The following is a 17,914-nucleotide window of genomic DNA, read 5'->3' as shown; positions in this document are numbered from 1 at the left end:
CCATAATGCGCCGCTTGCTTCTCTTGGAGCCACTCCGAAGCTCAGGTGCCGCTTTCTAACGTGGCGTGTCGTGTCATTCATACCAATCAGAATAAATTGGTTGGTTGTCATGACGAGCCACCGAACAACTTTAAATCTTTGGGTGCAATTGCAGGAAGAGGGGTGCTACAACCCATCGACGACATTTGACAGACAATCTCAACCGTCAATGATGCATTTCCGTTGGACGAACATTCCAACTTCTGTTCGACCCAGTTGGGCTTAGTCTGCTTGCTGCTTGATGTTGATCGTCGAAGTTGTGACAGGAGGGCATTGGCTTCTGTGTTGGCCTGACTGAAACATGTTTTGTGATTCGTCGGTTTTAATTAGCAACCTCAATTATGTGCCTGTCGCGTGCAAAGTTCTCTTCTCTGCGTTCGGCACATTCTTTTCGGGGATATTTTGACTTTATGCACTCATCTCCCTGTTGGCATGGTGTCTCATTGTGAAAACGTAAGAGTAAGAAAAAGACGACTCCGTTCAATGTATCCTCATCAACGAGGTCTGCCACATAAATTTGCATGACCAACAAGGGACGGCTCAGGAACACTTATTAATCAAAGTCTCTTATATCGACCTTGCCACCAGACAATTTAAAAGTGTAGTGTTTAAAGCGGCGGCAGGGTTCGAGGAGGCTTAGATTTGTATCCAATGTGTTGTATCATGTGCCATGTCAAATCGGCCCAGTTTATGCCCATGCTTTGCCCTCAATCTGAGGGGTCCTTTCATAAACAAGCTTTGTTGAAGTAAGGAAAGAGAGCAAGGTTGTTTGAGCGATCCGCGATCCTGCGTGTAATGCAGCAAAAGATGGAGGGCGTGCCGGGCATCGTCCGTTAATCAGCGCGGTCTGGCGACGTCGGACAATAGATAGAGATTCACAAGCTGCCGAGGAACAATGGATATAACGGACCAGGAACCTAAGAAGCAGGAGGGCTTGACCAGGGTTTTTCAATCGAAGGAAGCATCTCCTCTCCACCCCCAACCTATGCGGGGCAAACCTGGGGAATAGCGCCGTGTCGCTCATCGGACACTTGCCTGATTGGGCAATCAATGCCCGGGTGCAGATGCAAAGGGACTCGGATCATGGCGATCTAGTCCCGCCAAGGTTGAAGGCTGCATAGATTATTTGTGGGTGTTGTTACTTCCTTCTCGTTTCGCCGCAAGGTATGCAGATTGCCAGTTCGACCGAGCAGGTAAACCCTGGTGGAAATACTTAAACTCGGTCATTGTTCCCTTCTTCATCGCCATTTGGTGTATGTTGAAGATTGGCTTGTTCTTCTTCACTTCCACGACGTCGGACCTGTCCTGTCTTGTTACAACACCCCTTTCACACCCCTAATTAATATTCTTTCTTCTTTCCGATTATCAGGTCAACATGTCGGAAAAGAACGAGGTCACCCAGACCGAAAATGGGACTGTCCCCAGGTCTAAGAAGCGAACTTGCGCGAGACACTGCAAACGCTTCTGGTGGGTTTATCTCATTATTCTCTGTGTCATCGTTGTCATCGTGGTTCCTGTGATGTAAGTTGCAAGCCGCTGTTCTTTCAAGCATCCATTGCAGAACTGACTTTACCCCTTAGAATTCTTGTCGCTGTCCCCAAGATTGCACAAAGTAAAATCAACGAAGCCAAGCTCGAAATTCAATCCGTTCGAATCCTTGACAGCGAGAGTGACGCCTATCTCATGGAAATCGATTCTTCTATCACAACCGATGGCAAGATCCATGCCAAGGTTGATCCTTTTGAGGCTGATATGTATCTCGAAGATTGGCCAGCACATGTGGCGTTTGCTACCGTGAAGATGCCAGAGACCAACAGCAACAAACACCAGGTCGTCAATGTCAGCCAGCAGGTCACAATCACCGACATGGAGGAGTTCACTCGTTTCAACGTCTGGTTCCACAACAATGAGACAGTCCGTGTCACGGTCTACGGAAAGACGAAAGTGAAGCCAAGCGGTCTGTCGCGCAAGTACGGTGTCACCTTCAAGAAGACATTGGAACTCAAGGGTCTTAACCATTTCGCTGGCACTGAAGTCAACGATGGCCACATCGGCTTTGGTAGTGGTAAAGATGCACCCAACTTCAACGGCACTACCACAATTCCAAACGCTTCCGTGTTCACACTAGATAATGTAAGCTATCGTTCACAATCTTTACGTTTGTCAAGCTAATCGCGAATCTAGGGCAACGTCACCTTCACAAATTTTGTTGGAGATATTGAAGTCGGCACCCTGACGATTCCAAACTTGGTGCTCAAGCCAGGTGACAATGTCGTCAACATCACCGCCAGTATGAACCAGAGTGCTGTACTCAACGCCGTCCAGCAGGAGCCCTACTGCAAAACAGGCATCCTCCCCTTCAAGTTGCTGGGCAAGTCGGTCATCAACCATGGTGAAAACCTTACCTATTTCGCCGCAGCATTGGCGAGTTCAAATCAGACTGTTGAAATCGACATTGGTGCCATTCTGAAGAAAGACCTCGACTATGAGGTCAAGTGCCAGAGCAAGAACGATTAGTTGCGAAATTCATTGGGATTTTGGGCTGCATGCCATGCGCATGGAAGCGACAGAACGGTCATGAATTATGCAATTCCGGTGGCGATGGATGATGATGTAGGCCGTCGAGTCGATTAATGTAAAGCTATGAGGTGGTGGTTTGACCGAAGGCGCGGGCGGTTATAATGATACCTTTGAAGCGAGTCACCCTGTGTCCAACAGGTCTCTGAATAAAAACTTCCAGCTCTCCATCCCGTGAGTGTGACGTCTGTTGATTATTTTCCGCGGCAAAGCCCTATCGCTACGATCATTTGTTGTATCCTGGCGCCTTCATCCTTAGTTCCAGCCACTTTTCCGTTTCTCGCCTCTTGAAAGTCCACTTCTCGCTGTTGTATCCTGGCCCGCCGATGTTGACGATGGGACAAATTCAACGGTCGTCCTGGTACCAGGGGTCTTCTCTGCTTCTTTCTCCTTCAACACTTTGTCGTGGCTCTTCCGTAGCTTCTCTTTGAACGCCCATTCTGGAAACGCTGCAGGATTCCACAAATCGGTAGCTAATGTAGTTGAATACTGACTGCGCTCATCGACTTCGACAAATCTCATCAGTTTATCCATCAGACTGGGATTTTTGAGTGCAGTCGATTGCTCCAGTTTGGCGTTGAAGTGAGTTCCCTTCTTTTTGAGCTCGATGAATTTCTCAAATTTCTTGTTTGTTCCAGGAGGTGGTGATCCAGGGGGCGACGGGGGAATGTTTAGGTTAGGTGCTGATGGTAATGTAAGGTCACGAAGAAGAGCACGATTGCTCGAGTATGGTGAAGCAGGTCTTGATGCTGGGTCTTGATCATCTATAACAGCTTCTTCCATGTGTGGTAGGGAAGGTCCCAGCGGCACAGCGTTTTGTTGAACCGGTCCGATGGGAACACCATCCAGACTCTTATACTCAGAAGCTACATAATAGCGAGGTCAGAGATGGCTTTGACATATAATCAGGTTTGTGGAGAGTGAGAATGGGAATATCCTTACCCGATGCATTGGTCTTCTCCTTTACTTCTTGACCTTGCAATTTGTTGTCATCTGTAGTGTTCACTCTTTGCTGGTAATAATTAGATAGAGCGCTTAATATTTGGTGGAGGATAGTCGTGGGAGATTTATTACCTTATCCTGAGATACAGGAGGTTTCATCTCTTGTATTTCTTCCTCATCATCGCTGCTTGCATATCCAACAAGGCCGGCCATACTGTCACCTTGAACTTTGAGATGTTGGAGATGAGACTGACACAGTCAATCAACATGAAACCGAGGTACTAGTAGCTTAGTCTGGAATCCGTTTGGGTCTAGCGCGGCTCTTGTGTGTGTGGGTCTTTTTGTTGGATAAAGCCCGGATAATGAACCCCAGACTTTCAGCCCATCCCCCATCAGCCTTCCAATGAAGCTAAAGTTTCATTCTCGCATCAAAATAACGACGCCTTCCCTATAGTGCCTGTTCAGTTTCACCCAGAGACAAACTACGGCGCCTGATTACTCGGATAAGACGCTTTGGAGAAGCTCACCTATCCTTCAAATTGCGCCGCCAATATACAACCACGCGCCTGTTGCGCATTGCCTAGGCTTCGGTCTTCCGTCTCAAAGTACTACTCACCAACGAAGTGTCCTGCTGAGCCTGCGAGACCACCAATAATGGCTCGGCCGAGAGACTCGCGCTCACCAAGTCCTGCAGGCAGCACCCACAGTTCTCGTCGTCACCGCAATGATGATCGCCGAGCTCGGGATCGGCGCAACGATGGAAGGGACCATCGGCGACGAAGCAGATCACGCAGTCCAGATGTGAGAAGGCAGCAACCCAACTATGGCCGGTTTTATTCTGACGATTTTATCCATGACCAGCCCAGAAACCGCGACCGCGAAAGAGATAGAGACCGTGGGCGAGATCGAGATTATTATCGCCGGAGAGACCGCTCTGTAGACCGACGCGACGACAATTATTACCGAGGCGGACGACGAGACCACCGCGAAAGAGATCGCAGGAGATCACGAGAACGCTACGATGATCGCAATCGATCACCCGATAGGCGACGCAATCGCAGCCGAGAAGGTGATCGGGATGTGAGAAGGCGAGACGACTCCCGCAACCGCACCCCTGGGCGCCGTGAGGGTACGGCTGACTCCCTTACTCGCAGCATTCGTGAAGACGGCAGAATTCAGAAAACCCCGCTTGGCGACAGTGGGAACCCAGACACTCAGGAGGTTCGATCGCCGTCACTCTTTCATGAAAGTATTGCTAATGGATTTCAATTGCAGAAACCCAAGGCTGATCCCGGGCAGACGGAGGTCGACAAGAAGGCTGAACGATTAGCCAAACTTGAAGCATGGAAGAAGAAAAAAGAGAATGCGAGCCAGAAACAAAAAGAAGTAAACCCGAGCCAGACAAGGAACCTCTTGGCTGAAATGGACAAGAAAGCGAGTGGGGCGTCCTCAAAAACGGTTTCCCCATCAGTTTCTGTGACTGCTTCGCCGGCTGCAACGCCGACTGCAACGCCGACTGTTGCTTCACCTGTCGCCCCATACTCTGGCAAGTTTGACCCTAAGGCTATCGCAAAGAAATCAGCAGCTTCCCGGACACATGACAGCGTAAAACCAGCCTTGGGCTCTCTTGGGGGGCAGCCTGAAAAGCTCACAGTGCCTGTCAAACCTTCTACCAGCGGTAGGTTCTCATCCGAAGTTCTCGCTTCAAGCTCAACTGACAAACCGATCTTAGCATCAGCTCTCCCTGCGAATCGAACAAAAGCTAGTGGGTTTGGCTTCGTGAAGAACAATGCAGAAACTGACAAGCTTCCCACTAAACGGAAGCTTGACTTGGATGAAGAAGACACTACTAAACGAAAACTTACTAAGCTTCCTGCCCTGCCCATCGAGGCTGATGACACGCCATATGCCGATCAGGATGATGATGAATCCGATGGGGACAACTTCGCGGAGACTGAAGAGGAGGCCGCTGCTGCTGCTCGTGCAGCTCACGAGAGACGATTGCAGGCAGAGAATCAAATGGATACGGGCGAGGAAGAGTCGAAGACGACCGAAATCCAGATCAACGGAGATGCGATGTCAAACAACAATGCTACTCAACCCGATACCACCACACAGATGGAAGTTGATGAGGAGGAGGATGACGTCGACCCACTGGATGCATTCATGGCTGATCTCAAGCAGACAGACGTGAAACAACCTGCTAGGACATCCAAAGCACAAAAGATCCAGGAGCCCGAGGCTTACTTCAGCGACGATGAATATGATTTCAATAAGAAGGATACGGGTGACGCAAACGCTTTGTTAGCTATGACTGCGAAACGAAAGAAGAAAGACATTCCAACAATTGATTACAGCAAGATCGAAATTGAACCTATCCGCAAAAACTTCTGGGTCGAGCCAGCTGAGCTCAGCCTACTCACAGAAGCCGAGATAGCTGATCTTCGCTTAGAACTAGATGGCATCAAAGTCAACGGAAAGGATGTTCCCAAGCCTGTTCAGAAATGGGCGCAATGTGGTCTGACGCGACAAACACTCGACGTCATTGATAACTTAGGCTTTGAGAAACCTACCCCCATCCAGATGCAGGCTCTTCCTGCTCTCATGTCTGGCCGCGATGTCATCGGAGTGGCCAAGACTGGTTCTGGAAAGACAATGGCTTTCTTGCTCCCCATGTTCCGACACATCAAAGACCAGCCTCCTCTGAAAGATACAGATGGTCCTATCGGATTGATTATGACTCCAACCCGAGAACTTGCAGTTCAGATTCATCGAGACTGTAAACCATTTCTCAAGATGATGGGTCTTCGATCTGTCTGTGCTTACGGCGGAGCGCCCATCCGAGATCAGATTGCTGAACTTAAGCGTGGTGCAGAGATTATTGTGTGTACGCCTGGCCGAATGATCGATCTCCTAGCTGCGAACCAAGGGCGGGTTACTAATCTCAAGCGAGTTACATATGTTGTTCTTGATGAAGCCGATCGAATGTTCGATATGGGTTTCGAGCCTCAAGTCATGAAGATCTTCGCAAACATGCGACCTGACAGGCAGACTATCCTTTTCTCAGCTACGATGCCTCGCATCATCGACTCGCTAACTAAGAAGGTACTCAAGAATCCTATCGAAGTTACAGTGGGCGGCCGTAGTGTTGTGGCAAAGGAGATTGATCAGATCGTTGAAGTTCGAGATGAGCCATCCAAGTTCCTGCGTGTTCTCGAACTTCTTGGAGAGCTGTACGACCGTGATGAAGATGCCCGTACCCTCATTTTCGTGGAACGTCAAGAAAAGGCCGACGATCTATTGAAAGAGCTGATGATCAAGGGTTACCCCTGCATGTCCATTCATGGAGGTAAAGACCAGATTGATCGTGATTCTACCATCTCAGACTTCAAGAAGGGTGTAGTGCCCATCTTGATTGCTACTTCGGTGGCAGCTCGTGGTCTTGATGTCAAGCAACTCAAGCTCGTCATCAACTACGATGCACCGAACCACTTAGAGGATTATGTTCATCGTGCTGGCCGAACTGGTCGTGCTGGCAATACCGGCGTCGCTGTCACATTCGTCACGCCAGAGCAGGAGAACTGCGCTGTCGGCATTGCCAAGGCTCTTGAACAGAGTGGACAGCCGGTACCAGAAAGGCTCGACGAGATGAGGAAAGCTCATCGTGAAAAGGTTAAATCTGGCAAGGCCAAGGACACATCTGGCTTTGGCGGCAAGGGTCTCGATCGTCTTGATCAGGAACGAGAAGCTGCCCGTCTCCGCGAGCGCAAGACCCACAAGGCCGAGGGCGAGGAGGAGGAGGTTAAGGAAGATAAGAAGGAAGAGGAGGACGATAAGGCAGAGAAGGCTCTCAGTGCGATCCGCGCGGCAGCATCAGGCGTTCAAGCCCGCGAGTCAGCAAAGGCTGATGGTGCAGAAGTGAAGCCGACTCAACAGGCAAACACCACTGGTGGAGCAAAAGACAAGTCCAAAGACCCGCTCGACAAGGTCAGTTCAGCCGTCTCCGCCATCAACAGCCGCCTTGGAAAGGCTGGTCAACTTCGTGCTGGTCAGCCCATCGACAACAAGGGCCCAGATGCTGGTGCGTTCCATGCCACATTAGAAATCAACGATTTCCCTCAAAAGGCCAGATGGGCTGTCACCAACAGAACCAACGTAGCCAAGATCCTGGAGGCTACAGGTACGTCGATCACAACGAAGGGTAACTTCTACCCACCGGGCAAAGAGGTTCCCCCGGGAGCCGAACCAAAACTGTATATTCTCATCGAAGGCGATACCGAGGTTGTTGTTGGATCCGCTCTCAGCGAACTTACACGCCTATTAAGAGAGGGAACGATCGCTGCAGCAGATGCCGACAGTCGAGCACCAGCCAGTGGACGATACACAATTACCTAAGGTAGCCATATGGGGTCTTTCGCTGGAAGGCATCCATCACCCGTTGCTTTCGCTACACTTGTATGGACTGGCTTGTTCCTGGGCGGCGTTGCAGAGGCCGGGTGGAAGTTTGAGGAAGAAGAAAATGTATACAAATAGGAGTTAATAATGGCGTCGCATGCCTGCCTCAGTGGAAAGGCCTGAAGGAACATTGGTTAATGCTGCACCCGCCGGTTTTTGTACTTGAAACGTCTTCGAATAAAACATCTATAATCGTGCTTGAGAAAGCTTTGAAATAATAATCCAACTGCACAACGACGAAAATCTCGGAACTGCTAGGCGCCACGGGAAGATCAAAATGTGTAAACGCTGCCTCCCCATCCACATTCTCGTGATCCAGCTACTCTGCCTCATCCTCTGACCTGTATGCCCTTGAAGAGTCAACTCTGAATCATCATGCCCAATTTCGTGCTTCAGCTGCTTGATCGGCTTCACGCGCACGCAGCTGCTCTTGGCTAGCGTCCTTGAGGGTTTCTGAGCGTGTCTGTTTCTTCTGTGCTGCTAGCTGTGTCTGCAACTTTCCACCTGGCTTTGAGGATGCTTTTGCGCGCGCCTGCAATATATAGTTAATCAAAACCTCTGTGATATTGAGACTCGGAACATCTTGACAGTCACGCGATAAGGGACGATCTCACCTCTGCAGCTTCTGCGGCTTTCCTTCGGGCGTCATCGGTGTCCCCTGAAGCTTCCGCAGCTGGACCACTTCCCAAAGTCCGTGGCGGGCCCCCAACCTTCTTTGGAACCGGCGCTGTGCCGGCGGCTGGAGCGGGAGCAGAACCCAAGACTCTGCCGGGTTGTGAAAAGGCCTCTGGCTCTGTCTTTCCGCAGATGTTGCCCATTGCTACTAATGTTGTAGTGCAGTGGGTTCGAGGTTTCCTGTTGGGCTATCACAAAGAACAAGGCAATGAATAAAACTGGCCGTGTGCTGAGGTTGCTGGGATATCGAAATTTGATGAATTAAATGACAGCGTCGTTTGGCGGCGAGACCTGAGGTTGGAGTTTCTTTATGCCAAGATCCGAGGTCAGGAGGGGTTTAAGCTTCTTCCAGATAGGGAAATAGAGTCAGAAGCGATACCCTCAATCGAGCGTGGGTAAATGTCAGTGTATGAAGATATCTGGCGACGATCACTCAGGTGATGTTGTCAGTTACTACTTGTAGTCAAGTCTGCAGTCATATAGAAAATTGCGAAGGTTGATAGTGATGGGTTGAGGGATGTAGCGCTGCGCCTCAAGAGGCATGTGAGCAACGTCACCCTTGAGTCCAGCTGTATGGTGCGAGTCACAACAGTAGGTAAATACCATTACAATTTCATCAGACTACTAGGTAAGGTAGGTATTTTTCAATGGATAGCGATAATTATCGTATTTGGGGTTTCGAGTGGCTTGCAATGGTACCTTCCCTGTGTGGAAAGTCTTCATTTGTAAGTTCGAACGAGGAAAACGGAGAGCATTACGGAGTCAAGTGGGTCTATATCTGCCGTACCCGGAGCGGGGAGGGTTCCGGTACCGGGAAGATTAGACGGAGGTGGCTGCAAATATGGAATTGGCTATTAGTAAAAGTGAGTTCTGTAGTTCCTTACAGGTCATGCATCATAGATATCATAGATGGTGTATGAGACTTGATCTCAATATCTAAAGTGAGTAACCACTCTCATGTATCAATTCGAAGCATGTCTATCAAATACAAGGTAGACAGCAGTTAAATCTGCTGCAGCCTCAACAAGTTTTACTTCATATTTGGTATGGGAAGTTTTCAGAGTGGCTCTCGACCACTGGTGCCGTTGTCTATATATAAACAGATAATAATCATCAAAATAAGATGCGTAAGCATAGGGTAACCAGCTTGAAATATTGAAACAATCACCTCAACTTTCTCCTTTATCAGCACATATAGTTCGCATGGCAGTAAGCCATCAATCGAGAGGATATATTTTATTTCTTCCAGCTATACCTGCCACTTTGTTGTCAAAAAATCGTACCGTTTAGATGTGGATCATGTAATTTTAACCATGGACCCAGATCATCACAAGATGACGCTGAATAAACGGAACAGAGAGCCACAACAGTGGATAACGAACAAATTGACCAAACAAGACGCAGGTACAAAGCCAAGGCCAGAGATATGGCCATCCGGGGACATTGATCCGCTGCAAGTCACTGAGCCAGTTGTATGGGCCATATCGTCAGTAGTCTAGTCGGAAAAGTTGCCGAGAGACATTGGCGATGCTGGAGCGGTGAAGTGGATTAACTGGGCATAAAATGTTACGCAGAGCTCATGAGATTCCATTGATGCAGAAATTGGGGCGTCATGGTCATTGGCCATATCCATACAGGCAGGCAAGACACGAACCCCCGACGAAGATGGAGTGATTGGCTCGACTTTGAGGTATTGAACCACTTCGGCTATAGATTTACAAGGAACCAAGGATAAATAGTGACCGAGGTTGGCATCCCACGTCCTCAAATCCACCCAGTTCCCCAGCTCAGTCTAGGCGACTTGTCTTCCAGGTGATAGGACTGTCTCTTTACGGGTAAAACAGGATTGGAAGAATTCTTAAGCCCTCCACTTGCTGACTTATTCCCTCAGACACCTTCTTATTTGTTAGTGTTAGAAAGTATTCGTTAGTTCAGGAAAAGACAGAAGCGAACGAATACATACCACCTCTGTGACCTAGTAAGTTCTCAGCAACCATAGATTGCTCTAGGTTGTCTTTCTCACCCAATCCGTCCATCCTCATTGGCTGAGCATAAGTATTCCTAGGAAGCTGGTCCCACTAAAACGCACCATGACCCACTGGAGTTTACAAAGTGCCTTAGTGCGGTACCCTGCCCCTCCACCTTCAACCGTCTTTGAGCCGCCTGGCCATCCGGGTTCTCACTCTCATCGATTCACTTGGGCCGTTCGCAACATCCCACTAGGGCCGCCCAGGCTTTCGCTGTATCATACCAATGCCGTTGATGATCACCTCAACCATAAATTTAACTCAGAAACCTTCGTGCGCAAAAGGATAAAAAAAAGAGAAGCAATCGCCGTCATCAAACCGAGCGATTGCTGTTGTGACTCCATATATGAAACCATGGACCACTCAGCGCCTTTCGCTCATCGTCACCAGCAGCAAAGCCAGCCAACTTCTTTCGAATCCGAAAAAGTCGACTATGGCTTTGACAGTTTGCTCGGTCACGATACCTGCCTGACCCACGGCCTCGATTCTCTCGGTACTTGCAACAACACTGAGAACGCTTGTCTCGATCAGCGCTGTTTCGACCACTATGGTAAAACTGCTGCCACAAAGAACGCCCTTGACATCGGCCTCGATCTTAAGCACGGTGCTGATAAGGTCCCCCAGCGTCATGACCAGGCCAACAACGCCCGTTCCGCGAGGGCAAAAAACCGTATCCAATCAAACATATCCAGTTCTCCTGCAAGAACCGTGTCTGCTGCGGCAATGAGAGTCTCGGCGCACCGACAAAAGCGAAGGAGACAGTCTGAGCAGATGCATCAACATCATCACCAGCTGGACTACCAGCAGCCATCGCATATGCACCAAATGCACTCTCCTCATATTATTCAACAAGATCAGAATCTCCAGCATATCGACCCCACAGCCGTTCTTCAGACTGTCAACGAGAGTTTGCAGCACAACTTCAACATGCCACTGTTAGACAGCCAACATACATCGTTTGGTGAATTCCAACACCAGAACCATGCGTTTTCAATGCCCAGTCTCTATGATCGTTGGCCACAAGCCGTTGCTCCCTCCTGGGCCAACATGATGGGCCAGGCCAACGTTGCTAATTGCATGCCAATGTCGTGGACACAACATATGGGATGCAACAACGCCGCCTCTGTTGACTGCACTTCTGCATGCGGCGACGCTAAATGCTGGAGTCAATGTGGCGATGGAGATGATGCGGACTGTTGCTTCGATACTTCTTGTGCCGAGTTTGACTTCTCCCATGCTGCATGTTGTTTCGAACCCACTTGCGCTGACCTTGAGCCATGCCTTGATGCCTCTTGCCAGGAGGCCGCAATCCCGTGCAACGATTCGCATTGCGTGGGCACTACCGTTTCCACCACTCCGGCATCTGTATCTGTTACAACGCCCTCGGCAGAGCCTGAGCCCGTGGTCAATGCCATAATGAGCCCAGTCGAACCAGGCCAGGGTGTTCCTCTGGATATTGACTCTGCGATTGGTCATGACTTTGGCGATTTCTCCCATGATATCGGACCTAGTTTTACTGACGATCTCAACCAACACGTCGGGAATCTTCCCAGTCGTTCCAGTGGCTCAGGATTGAGTCACAATGGCGCTTTTTCTATACCTTCACATTCCCCCACCCCGAAAACCGAATTGACTGAGAAGCAATCCATAAAAGGAGAAGCCGATTTCACCTGCCAATGGCTTTGTGAGGGGGATGGCGTCCTCTGTTCCAAAAAGTTTGCAAGTAATAAAGAACTTCAGGACCACTGCAAGAACGAGCATGTCAAGACTCTGCAGAAGGGCGAAAATGGGTTCTGTTGCGCATGGTATGCTTGTATAAGACCCGGTCCATTTTCACAAAAGAGCAAATTGGAACGACATATGCAGACGCATACCGGATGTGAGTTGTACCATATGATCAGAATGTCAGGTTCCATTTCGAAGAACGTACTAATTGATCTGATAGACAAACCAGTTAAATGCGAGATTTGCGGCATAATGCTTTCAGCAAAGCAATCCCTGGAACAGCACATGCGTACCCACTCGGGAGAGAAACCATGGAAATGCGAGCATCCGGGTTGCGAAGCGCGTTTCAAGCAACAGAGTGCTCTTAGTAAATATGTCAACTCCTGGCTCAATACAACATGCTAACTCGCTCTTTAGCCATGCATATGCGCACCCATACAGGAGAGAAGCCTTTGCAGTGCGAAATCTGTGGAAAGCGGTTTGGTGAATCTTCCAATCTATCCAAGCATCGTCGCACGCACAATGTTCGTGGTAACCACGTTTGTGAGCACTGCGGCAAAGACTTTCATCGGCTGGATCAACTTCGTCGGCATCTGCAGACTCATCTTCAAGATGGTGGCCGCAAGAGCAGCAAAAGCTCATGAGATGAAAGTCTAAAACTTCCAGGAGCTGGAGACCCCAACCTCGTTTAAAAAAAGGAAGGATGTTGTCGTTTTGGAATTTTGAGGTCGGTACTGGCGTTGGAGGTTTTCGTAATTAAGCCGTCTTGAAATTTGTGATGAAAACTGGCGTTCCTGGACCTTGCTGCTCCGGACGAGCAACATGATATTTACGAAGTGAGCGGAAGACTCATATAAAGGTAGATAGATACCCGATTCCATAATGGACACGAAAAAGAACACGTTCTCGAGTTGATTGACCATGATCCAGAATGTCCGGTTGAGCCTGAAAGGCACCGGTAGCTTGAAATTGGTGCATCTTGTGTCCGATGTCGTGTAAAGATATCGTTACGGCAATTGGGGGACATTGAAATCTTCATTGTCGCTCTCGGATAGTTGTTCATTCGTCGCGCATACCGTCCATTGACAGTTCTGACTAAAGCCATGAACCTAAGAAAACCGTGTGACCAACTCTGCACTTGAGAATGGTTGGATGCCGACTATTGAGATCAGCCCTTTCTTCCACTGAGACCTGGGCGATGCACAATATATTGATTGATCCATCCACGACCCTCTCGAACTTGGTTCTTCATCGAACCAGGTTATTCTTCACTACCGCTGCGGGGTCCTCTTCTAAACGCTGATGCTTTTGATACATCCGAGGGGCCTAATTGAAAATTCAGAAATAAGCGATTCCAGGAACTCATGTATGAGGTTAGTGAGGTAAATTTTACCACAGTTTTGTCCGTGTTGATGAAGATGAAGGAAAGGAGGTGAAAATGAGAAGCTGGGTTTCCTCTCCGTCCTCTTTACTTGTTGACGGAAAGATGTCGTTGGGGTTATGGTGGGGTGACGCGGGTTGGAGCGATCCGAGGCGCCTTCAAAAGACCAACCGAGTATGGCCGATCCGTAAGAAAGAATTTTATTACATGTGTAGGTCCCAGATAACCAGGTTAATTTGAGTCGAATTGATGAATAAACGTCAACTTGCGCAAGATCTGGGCTACTGTTTCAGGGGGGAAATGGTGAATTGTCTATCTCTCGGGGTTTTGCAACAGCCAACGGCTTTGTTTGCTTGTACATGAGTCCATTATCAAAAGCATACAACATGGCACTCCTCCTACGTAGATGCAGTCATCTTGTCACAAGTATCACAAGGATGCATTCAAAGCTTCTTGATCATGACCTCATTTTTGTTTTTTAAGACCGCCTGTCCAGGCAGTCCATTGTGGACATGCCGTCCCGAATCGAGGCCCAAGCCGGGAAATAAGTACAAGTCAGACCGAGATTCCCTGAGCCATGCGATGCAAATTTCGAAGCCTTTAGTTCAAAGAAAAAGCACGCCACGCCCTCCATACCCCGTTTCCTTTCTACCCGTTGTCCTTCTCACGCCAGAAACTACAAGCATTTTAACTTAAGCCTGCAATTGGTCGTTAGTGTATTGGTTCTTTGAACATGTGTCTTGCCACAGATAGAGTTCTTAATCATCCAATGGCGTTGAGTCATCGTACCTTGATGGCGAACTTGCGCTGAGGGAAGTGAACAGTGCGCTTCTTGGTCTTCTCGAGGACGCGAGACTTCTCATCGGGTGATAGTCGGCGACGGATAGCACGAGTCTGCTTGGGTCGGAGGTCGAGAGGGGCGTACTTCTTGTTCTTGTAGAACAAACGAAGTTGAGCCCTTTGCTTGGCGTTGATAACGGTCAGGACACGGGCGATCGACTTGCGGATGTCGTGGCTGTTTGAAACGCATTAGCGAGACGCAACTTCTTTTTTTTTTTTTTTACGATCTCTTGCAACATCAATGTTGCAGAGGGAGGAATGCTCACATCCTGTTCAGCTTGGAGCCGGAAGAGGCGACCTTCTGGATGCGGAGCTGACCAAGCTCGGTCTTGAGCTCAGCGAGCTGCTTTGTCAAATCATCCTTGTTCTTGCCCCAGAGCGCACCAGCCTTGACCTTGCCCGACGACTGCAACCTGTCAGCGATTTGTCCGTCCCATATTCATGTCTTGCGTGTGTTGTGATATCGAAAAAATGGTCGAGGCTCGAGAGTGGAAAAACGATCGTGTATGTGTTTTGTGTATTATGGTCGATGAAAAGTTCGAAAGATTTGACAGCGCACGAGACGCTGACAAAACAAGCCGACAACTACCGCAACAGAGGGCGAGGATTATTCGTACTCACCATCTTGAATAGCTTCGAAGTGGTATGCGAAGTGGTGTCGACGAGGTGTTGGGAAGATATCTGCCTCAAGCTTTCAGTGTCGCGATATCGTTGCCGTGCGCAGGTTAAGAAATTTAGGGCTTTAGGCAGGCAGTGGGGCAACCTCCTGCACAAAGAATTTTGATTTCGGAGTATCACGTGCGATAGCGCGTGACCAGATCCTGACGCTCTCGTAAGGCGGTGTGAGTCCGATTCTGCCATCCCTCGGACAAGGGTCGTCAGGGAGTTGATGGATGAGGTGGAAGGTTAGCACAGGTTGACGATTATACGAATACATCACCATATTATCACGAAACCAAAATTCAAATGGCAGAGAGAATTTCGGCAACGAATGGAACTGCTGGTTGGGCCCAGCTTCGACAACAAGCTCGACAGTTGGAGACTCAGGTACATCAAACAATATCATGCGCCAGACTGTTAGCTGACGTCGTCGTAACTTAGACGGAGACCTTGTTCCACACATATTCACAGTTCTCGACAGCCTCTAATGTACCACCAAAACCTACAGAAGAAGAGCGCGAAACAGAGAGAAAACTAGAAGAATTGCTAGAGAAGGTATGCCGCTGATCTTGTTCGCTGGCAAGCTCTATATGACATACTAACATCGCATTAGCGCGAAACAGTCAACGGCCAGCTCACTCGACTTCTTGATTCCGAACCCAATCTCGCATCCTCCGCTTCAAAACAGAACAACCTGTCCCTCCTTCGAAGGAAGCTTACCGGCCATCAGCGAGATCTGGCGCGCCTGCGCTCAACGCTGCAACAAGCTCGCGATCGCGCAAACCTTCTGACCAATGTCCGCTCCGATATCGATGAATACCGTCAGAACAACCCCGAAGCTGCCGAGGCCGATTACATGTTGGAAGAGCGCAATCGTATCGACAACAGCAACAATATGGCGGATAGTGTTCTCAGCCAAGCGTACGCAGTTAATGACAACTTTCATCTGCAGCGTGAAACCTTGGCGAGCATCAACCGGAGGATTACGCATGCAGCAAGCCAAGTACCCGGGATCAACACGCTGATCGGAAGGATATCAGCAAAGAAGAGAAGGGACGGAATTATCATGGGAAGCTTTGTTGCGTTCTGCTTCATTGTCTTCTTCCTCTTCTCGTAAAACTGGCGGGCTTGCTTTTGCATGATGCACAGGTGTTCAGGGGTATCAGCGTGTTTGATATTGTACAAATAGGCCATGGTGGGACCATGGATGTCTAGGATGTCTAAAGTTACAATCGTCTTCCTCTACTAGAAGACGTCTAATTACAGTAATTTTGGAACCTCAAGATGGTGTTTACCTGGATGTTGCTCCTTTGCAGTGGCAGGCAAAGTAGCTTCATTCCTCATCTCATCAACTATACGTGAGAGGCCCTTGGCCAAGCCTTCTGCTTCAACGGGATGAGCAGTTCCGCTGCCCGCCCACCGAACCCGGCAATACTGATCAACAAGAAAGACGTATCCGACCTTGCTGTTGAGTAGACCGATGGATTCGCGAATGTCGTCAGTAACACCTCGTCGCACGAGGAAGTATTTGTCCCAATCCTTTTCTGGGAACTGCTTTCGCAATGAGCCCATAAAGAATCGCACTAGCCATGCCTTACCGGCATTATCTTCGTAGTTGATGTGGACAATCTGTGTGGTACCTGGGTGCTTGTTTAGCACTTCATGAAGCCCAGGGTTTTCCTCCTTAGATGTAAAGGTCGCAGCTTGCTGCTCGGCCCAGCGGCTGCTGAAGAAAGAGATGACCGTTGCCTTGCCAGTAAGGAGTGGTGTAGTATCGCGTGGGTTCTTATCCGTCTTCAACAGAGTTTCCCCGTAAAAGTTGGGGAAGAATAGTGACAACTCGGCCTTAAATAGGCGTGGGGGTGCGATGAAGGATTTACCCTCATGGTATTGGAGGTTGCCCCAATCTCGAAAGTACGGTCGTGATATCTTTGCCGTTCTGTATACAAAGAAGCGTTAGAGAGTACGGATTGTGAGTCTAACGGTGATGCTCTTACAGCTCCTTGCGCCGTTGCAAGTGCTTATCATAATTAACAAAATCCTCACGACGCTGTCGCAGTGATCGACTATCAATCCCAGTATTCTCTCCAGCTTTGGGCGGTAGGGGCATTCCAATCGGCCGAGGGAGAGGTTTCGGTACGAAGTGTCCTTCTTGTCGCTTTCCATAACTTCGCGGAGCTTCAATTGGCTTGGCAACATTTTCTTGAGGATTTAATGATGCGCCAGATCCAGGCTTTTCAGTCCTCGCTAGTCGGGTGGCCGAAGTGGTAAACGATCGACGAGCCTCGCAAAGGAAGCATGTGAGAGGTCGGCGAGCGAGGCCGGTGAGGCTCAGTTCGAGTCGTCGTGACGCCATCATGGCTGGCAGGGGAGGGGACGGACTTTGCGGCTCTTCAAAGCTGAGACCAGACGTTGGAAAATCGACTTGAGTTTCCATAGAGTCCCCACGTTTGACGGGAGTAGTGGAGCACAGGGCAATTGCCTGTATCGGCAGTGTGGGGGTGAGATAGAGCCGAAGATGCGGTTCGATCGGGCTTAGTATTCGCCAGTGCCGTCATTCCCCCGGATTGGCGGTTATCCACGGACGGGGCCG

The 17,914-nt window shown here is 49.2% G+C and overlaps 8 protein-coding genes across 8 annotated transcripts; 4 read left to right on the top strand and 4 right to left on the bottom strand.

The window, feature by feature from the left end:
• Positions 1 to 1,414: 1,414 nt before the first annotated feature.
• BKA55DRAFT_683193 (uncharacterized protein) lies at positions 1,415 to 2,556 on the top strand (the record flags this gene model as incomplete). The annotated part of the gene is made up of 3 exons (XM_046198465.1): positions 1,415 to 1,560; positions 1,620 to 2,172; positions 2,224 to 2,556. 3 exons carry the CDS (start codon positions 1,415 to 1,417, stop codon positions 2,554 to 2,556), a joined length of 1,032 nt encoding a protein of 343 aa, XP_046056893.1.
• A 315-nt stretch (positions 2,557 to 2,871) lies between these two features.
• BKA55DRAFT_532734 (HCNGP-like protein-domain-containing protein) lies at positions 2,872 to 3,771 on the bottom strand (the record flags this gene model as incomplete). The annotated part of the gene is made up of 3 exons (XM_046189377.1): positions 2,872 to 3,482; positions 3,559 to 3,628; positions 3,691 to 3,771. The coding sequence occupies 3 exons, from the start codon at positions 3,769 to 3,771 to the stop codon at positions 2,872 to 2,874; spliced, it is 762 nt and encodes a 253-aa protein (XP_046056892.1).
• Positions 3,772 to 3,864: 93 nt separating this feature from the next.
• BKA55DRAFT_550658 (Pre-mRNA-processing ATP-dependent RNA helicase PRP5) lies at positions 3,865 to 8,198 on the top strand. The gene is made up of 4 exons (XM_046191290.1): positions 3,865 to 4,359; positions 4,420 to 4,779; positions 4,834 to 5,236; positions 5,291 to 8,198. The coding sequence occupies exons 1-4, from the start codon at positions 4,213 to 4,215 to the stop codon at positions 7,951 to 7,953; spliced, it is 3,573 nt and encodes a 1,190-aa protein (XP_046056891.1). The 5' UTR covers positions 3,865 to 4,212; the 3' UTR covers positions 7,954 to 8,198.
• Positions 8,199 to 8,386: 188 nt separating this feature from the next.
• On the bottom strand, positions 8,387 to 8,831 carry BKA55DRAFT_532732 (uncharacterized protein; the record flags this gene model as incomplete). Its single annotated transcript, XM_046189376.1, has 2 exons — positions 8,387 to 8,545; positions 8,628 to 8,831. The coding sequence occupies 2 exons, from the start codon at positions 8,829 to 8,831 to the stop codon at positions 8,387 to 8,389; spliced, it is 363 nt and encodes a 120-aa protein (XP_046056890.1).
• Positions 8,832 to 11,069: 2,238 nt separating this feature from the next.
• Positions 11,070 to 13,084, top strand: BKA55DRAFT_588640 (uncharacterized protein; the record flags this gene model as incomplete). Its single annotated transcript, XM_046194826.1, has 3 exons — positions 11,070 to 12,594; positions 12,661 to 12,807; positions 12,858 to 13,084. The coding sequence occupies 3 exons, from the start codon at positions 11,070 to 11,072 to the stop codon at positions 13,082 to 13,084; spliced, it is 1,899 nt and encodes a 632-aa protein (XP_046056889.1).
• A 952-nt stretch (positions 13,085 to 14,036) lies between these two features.
• On the bottom strand, positions 14,037 to 15,395 carry BKA55DRAFT_550644 (ribosomal L29 protein-domain-containing protein). The gene is made up of 4 exons (XM_046191289.1): positions 15,283 to 15,395; positions 14,928 to 15,067; positions 14,611 to 14,836; positions 14,037 to 14,519 (listed from the first exon to the last, which is right to left on the bottom strand). Exons 1-4 carry the CDS (start codon positions 15,283 to 15,285, stop codon positions 14,514 to 14,516), a joined length of 375 nt encoding a protein of 124 aa, XP_046056888.1. The 5' UTR covers positions 15,286 to 15,395; the 3' UTR covers positions 14,037 to 14,513.
• A 78-nt stretch (positions 15,396 to 15,473) lies between these two features.
• Positions 15,474 to 16,538, top strand: BKA55DRAFT_550641 (vesicle transport V-SNARE protein). The gene is made up of 3 exons (XM_046191288.1): positions 15,474 to 15,708; positions 15,763 to 15,876; positions 15,935 to 16,538. The coding sequence occupies exons 1-3, from the start codon at positions 15,628 to 15,630 to the stop codon at positions 16,436 to 16,438; spliced, it is 699 nt and encodes a 232-aa protein (XP_046056887.1). The 5' UTR covers positions 15,474 to 15,627; the 3' UTR covers positions 16,439 to 16,538.
• BKA55DRAFT_550639 (ATP10 protein-domain-containing protein) lies at positions 16,539 to 17,805 on the bottom strand. The gene is made up of 2 exons (XM_046191287.1): positions 17,319 to 17,805; positions 16,539 to 17,260 (listed from the first exon to the last, which is right to left on the bottom strand). The coding sequence occupies exons 1-2, from the start codon at positions 17,756 to 17,758 to the stop codon at positions 16,582 to 16,584; spliced, it is 1,119 nt and encodes a 372-aa protein (XP_046056886.1). The 5' UTR covers positions 17,759 to 17,805; the 3' UTR covers positions 16,539 to 16,581.
• Positions 17,806 to 17,914: the final 109 nt, after the last annotated feature.

The sequence above is a fragment of the Fusarium redolens genome, assembly GCF_020744475.1.
Source record: "Fusarium redolens strain MPI-CAGE-AT-0023 chromosome Unknown BKA55scaffold_1, whole genome shotgun sequence".
NCBI lineage: Eukaryota > Fungi > Ascomycota > Sordariomycetes > Hypocreales > Nectriaceae > Fusarium > Fusarium redolens.
This window is presented reverse-complemented; position numbering and strand designations above follow the sequence as displayed.

Excerpts from the sequence above, each read along its gene's own strand:
- BKA55DRAFT_550658 (XM_046191290.1), top strand. The coding sequence starts at position 4,213 with ATGGCTCGGCCGAGAGACTCGCGCTCACCAAGTCCTGCAGGCAGCACC. Across the intron at positions 4,780-4,833 it reads GGAACCCAGACACTCAGGAG|AAACCCAAGGCTGATCCCGG; the intron begins GTTCGATCGCCG and ends TTTCAATTGCAG. Across the intron at positions 5,237-5,290 it reads TGTCAAACCTTCTACCAGCG|CATCAGCTCTCCCTGCGAAT; the intron begins GTAGGTTCTCAT and ends AACCGATCTTAG.
- BKA55DRAFT_550644 (XM_046191289.1), bottom strand. Across the intron at positions 14,837-14,927 it reads GGCTCCAAGCTGAACAGGAT|CCACGACATCCGCAAGTCGA; the intron begins GTGAGCATTCCT and ends CGTTTCAAACAG.
- BKA55DRAFT_550641 (XM_046191288.1), top strand. The coding sequence starts at position 15,628 with ATGGCAGAGAGAATTTCGGCAACGAATGGAACTGCTGGTTGGGCCCAG. Across the intron at positions 15,709-15,762 it reads CTCGACAGTTGGAGACTCAG|ACGGAGACCTTGTTCCACAC; the intron begins GTACATCAAACA and ends GTCGTAACTTAG. Across the intron at positions 15,877-15,934 it reads TAGAAGAATTGCTAGAGAAG|CGCGAAACAGTCAACGGCCA; the intron begins GTATGCCGCTGA and ends ACATCGCATTAG.
- BKA55DRAFT_550639 (XM_046191287.1), bottom strand. The coding sequence starts at position 17,758 with ATGGAAACTCAAGTCGATTTTCCAACGTCTGGTCTCAGCTTTGAAGAG. Across the intron at positions 17,261-17,318 it reads TTGCAACGGCGCAAGGAGCT|AACGGCAAAGATATCACGAC; the intron begins GTAAGAGCATCA and ends CTTTGTATACAG.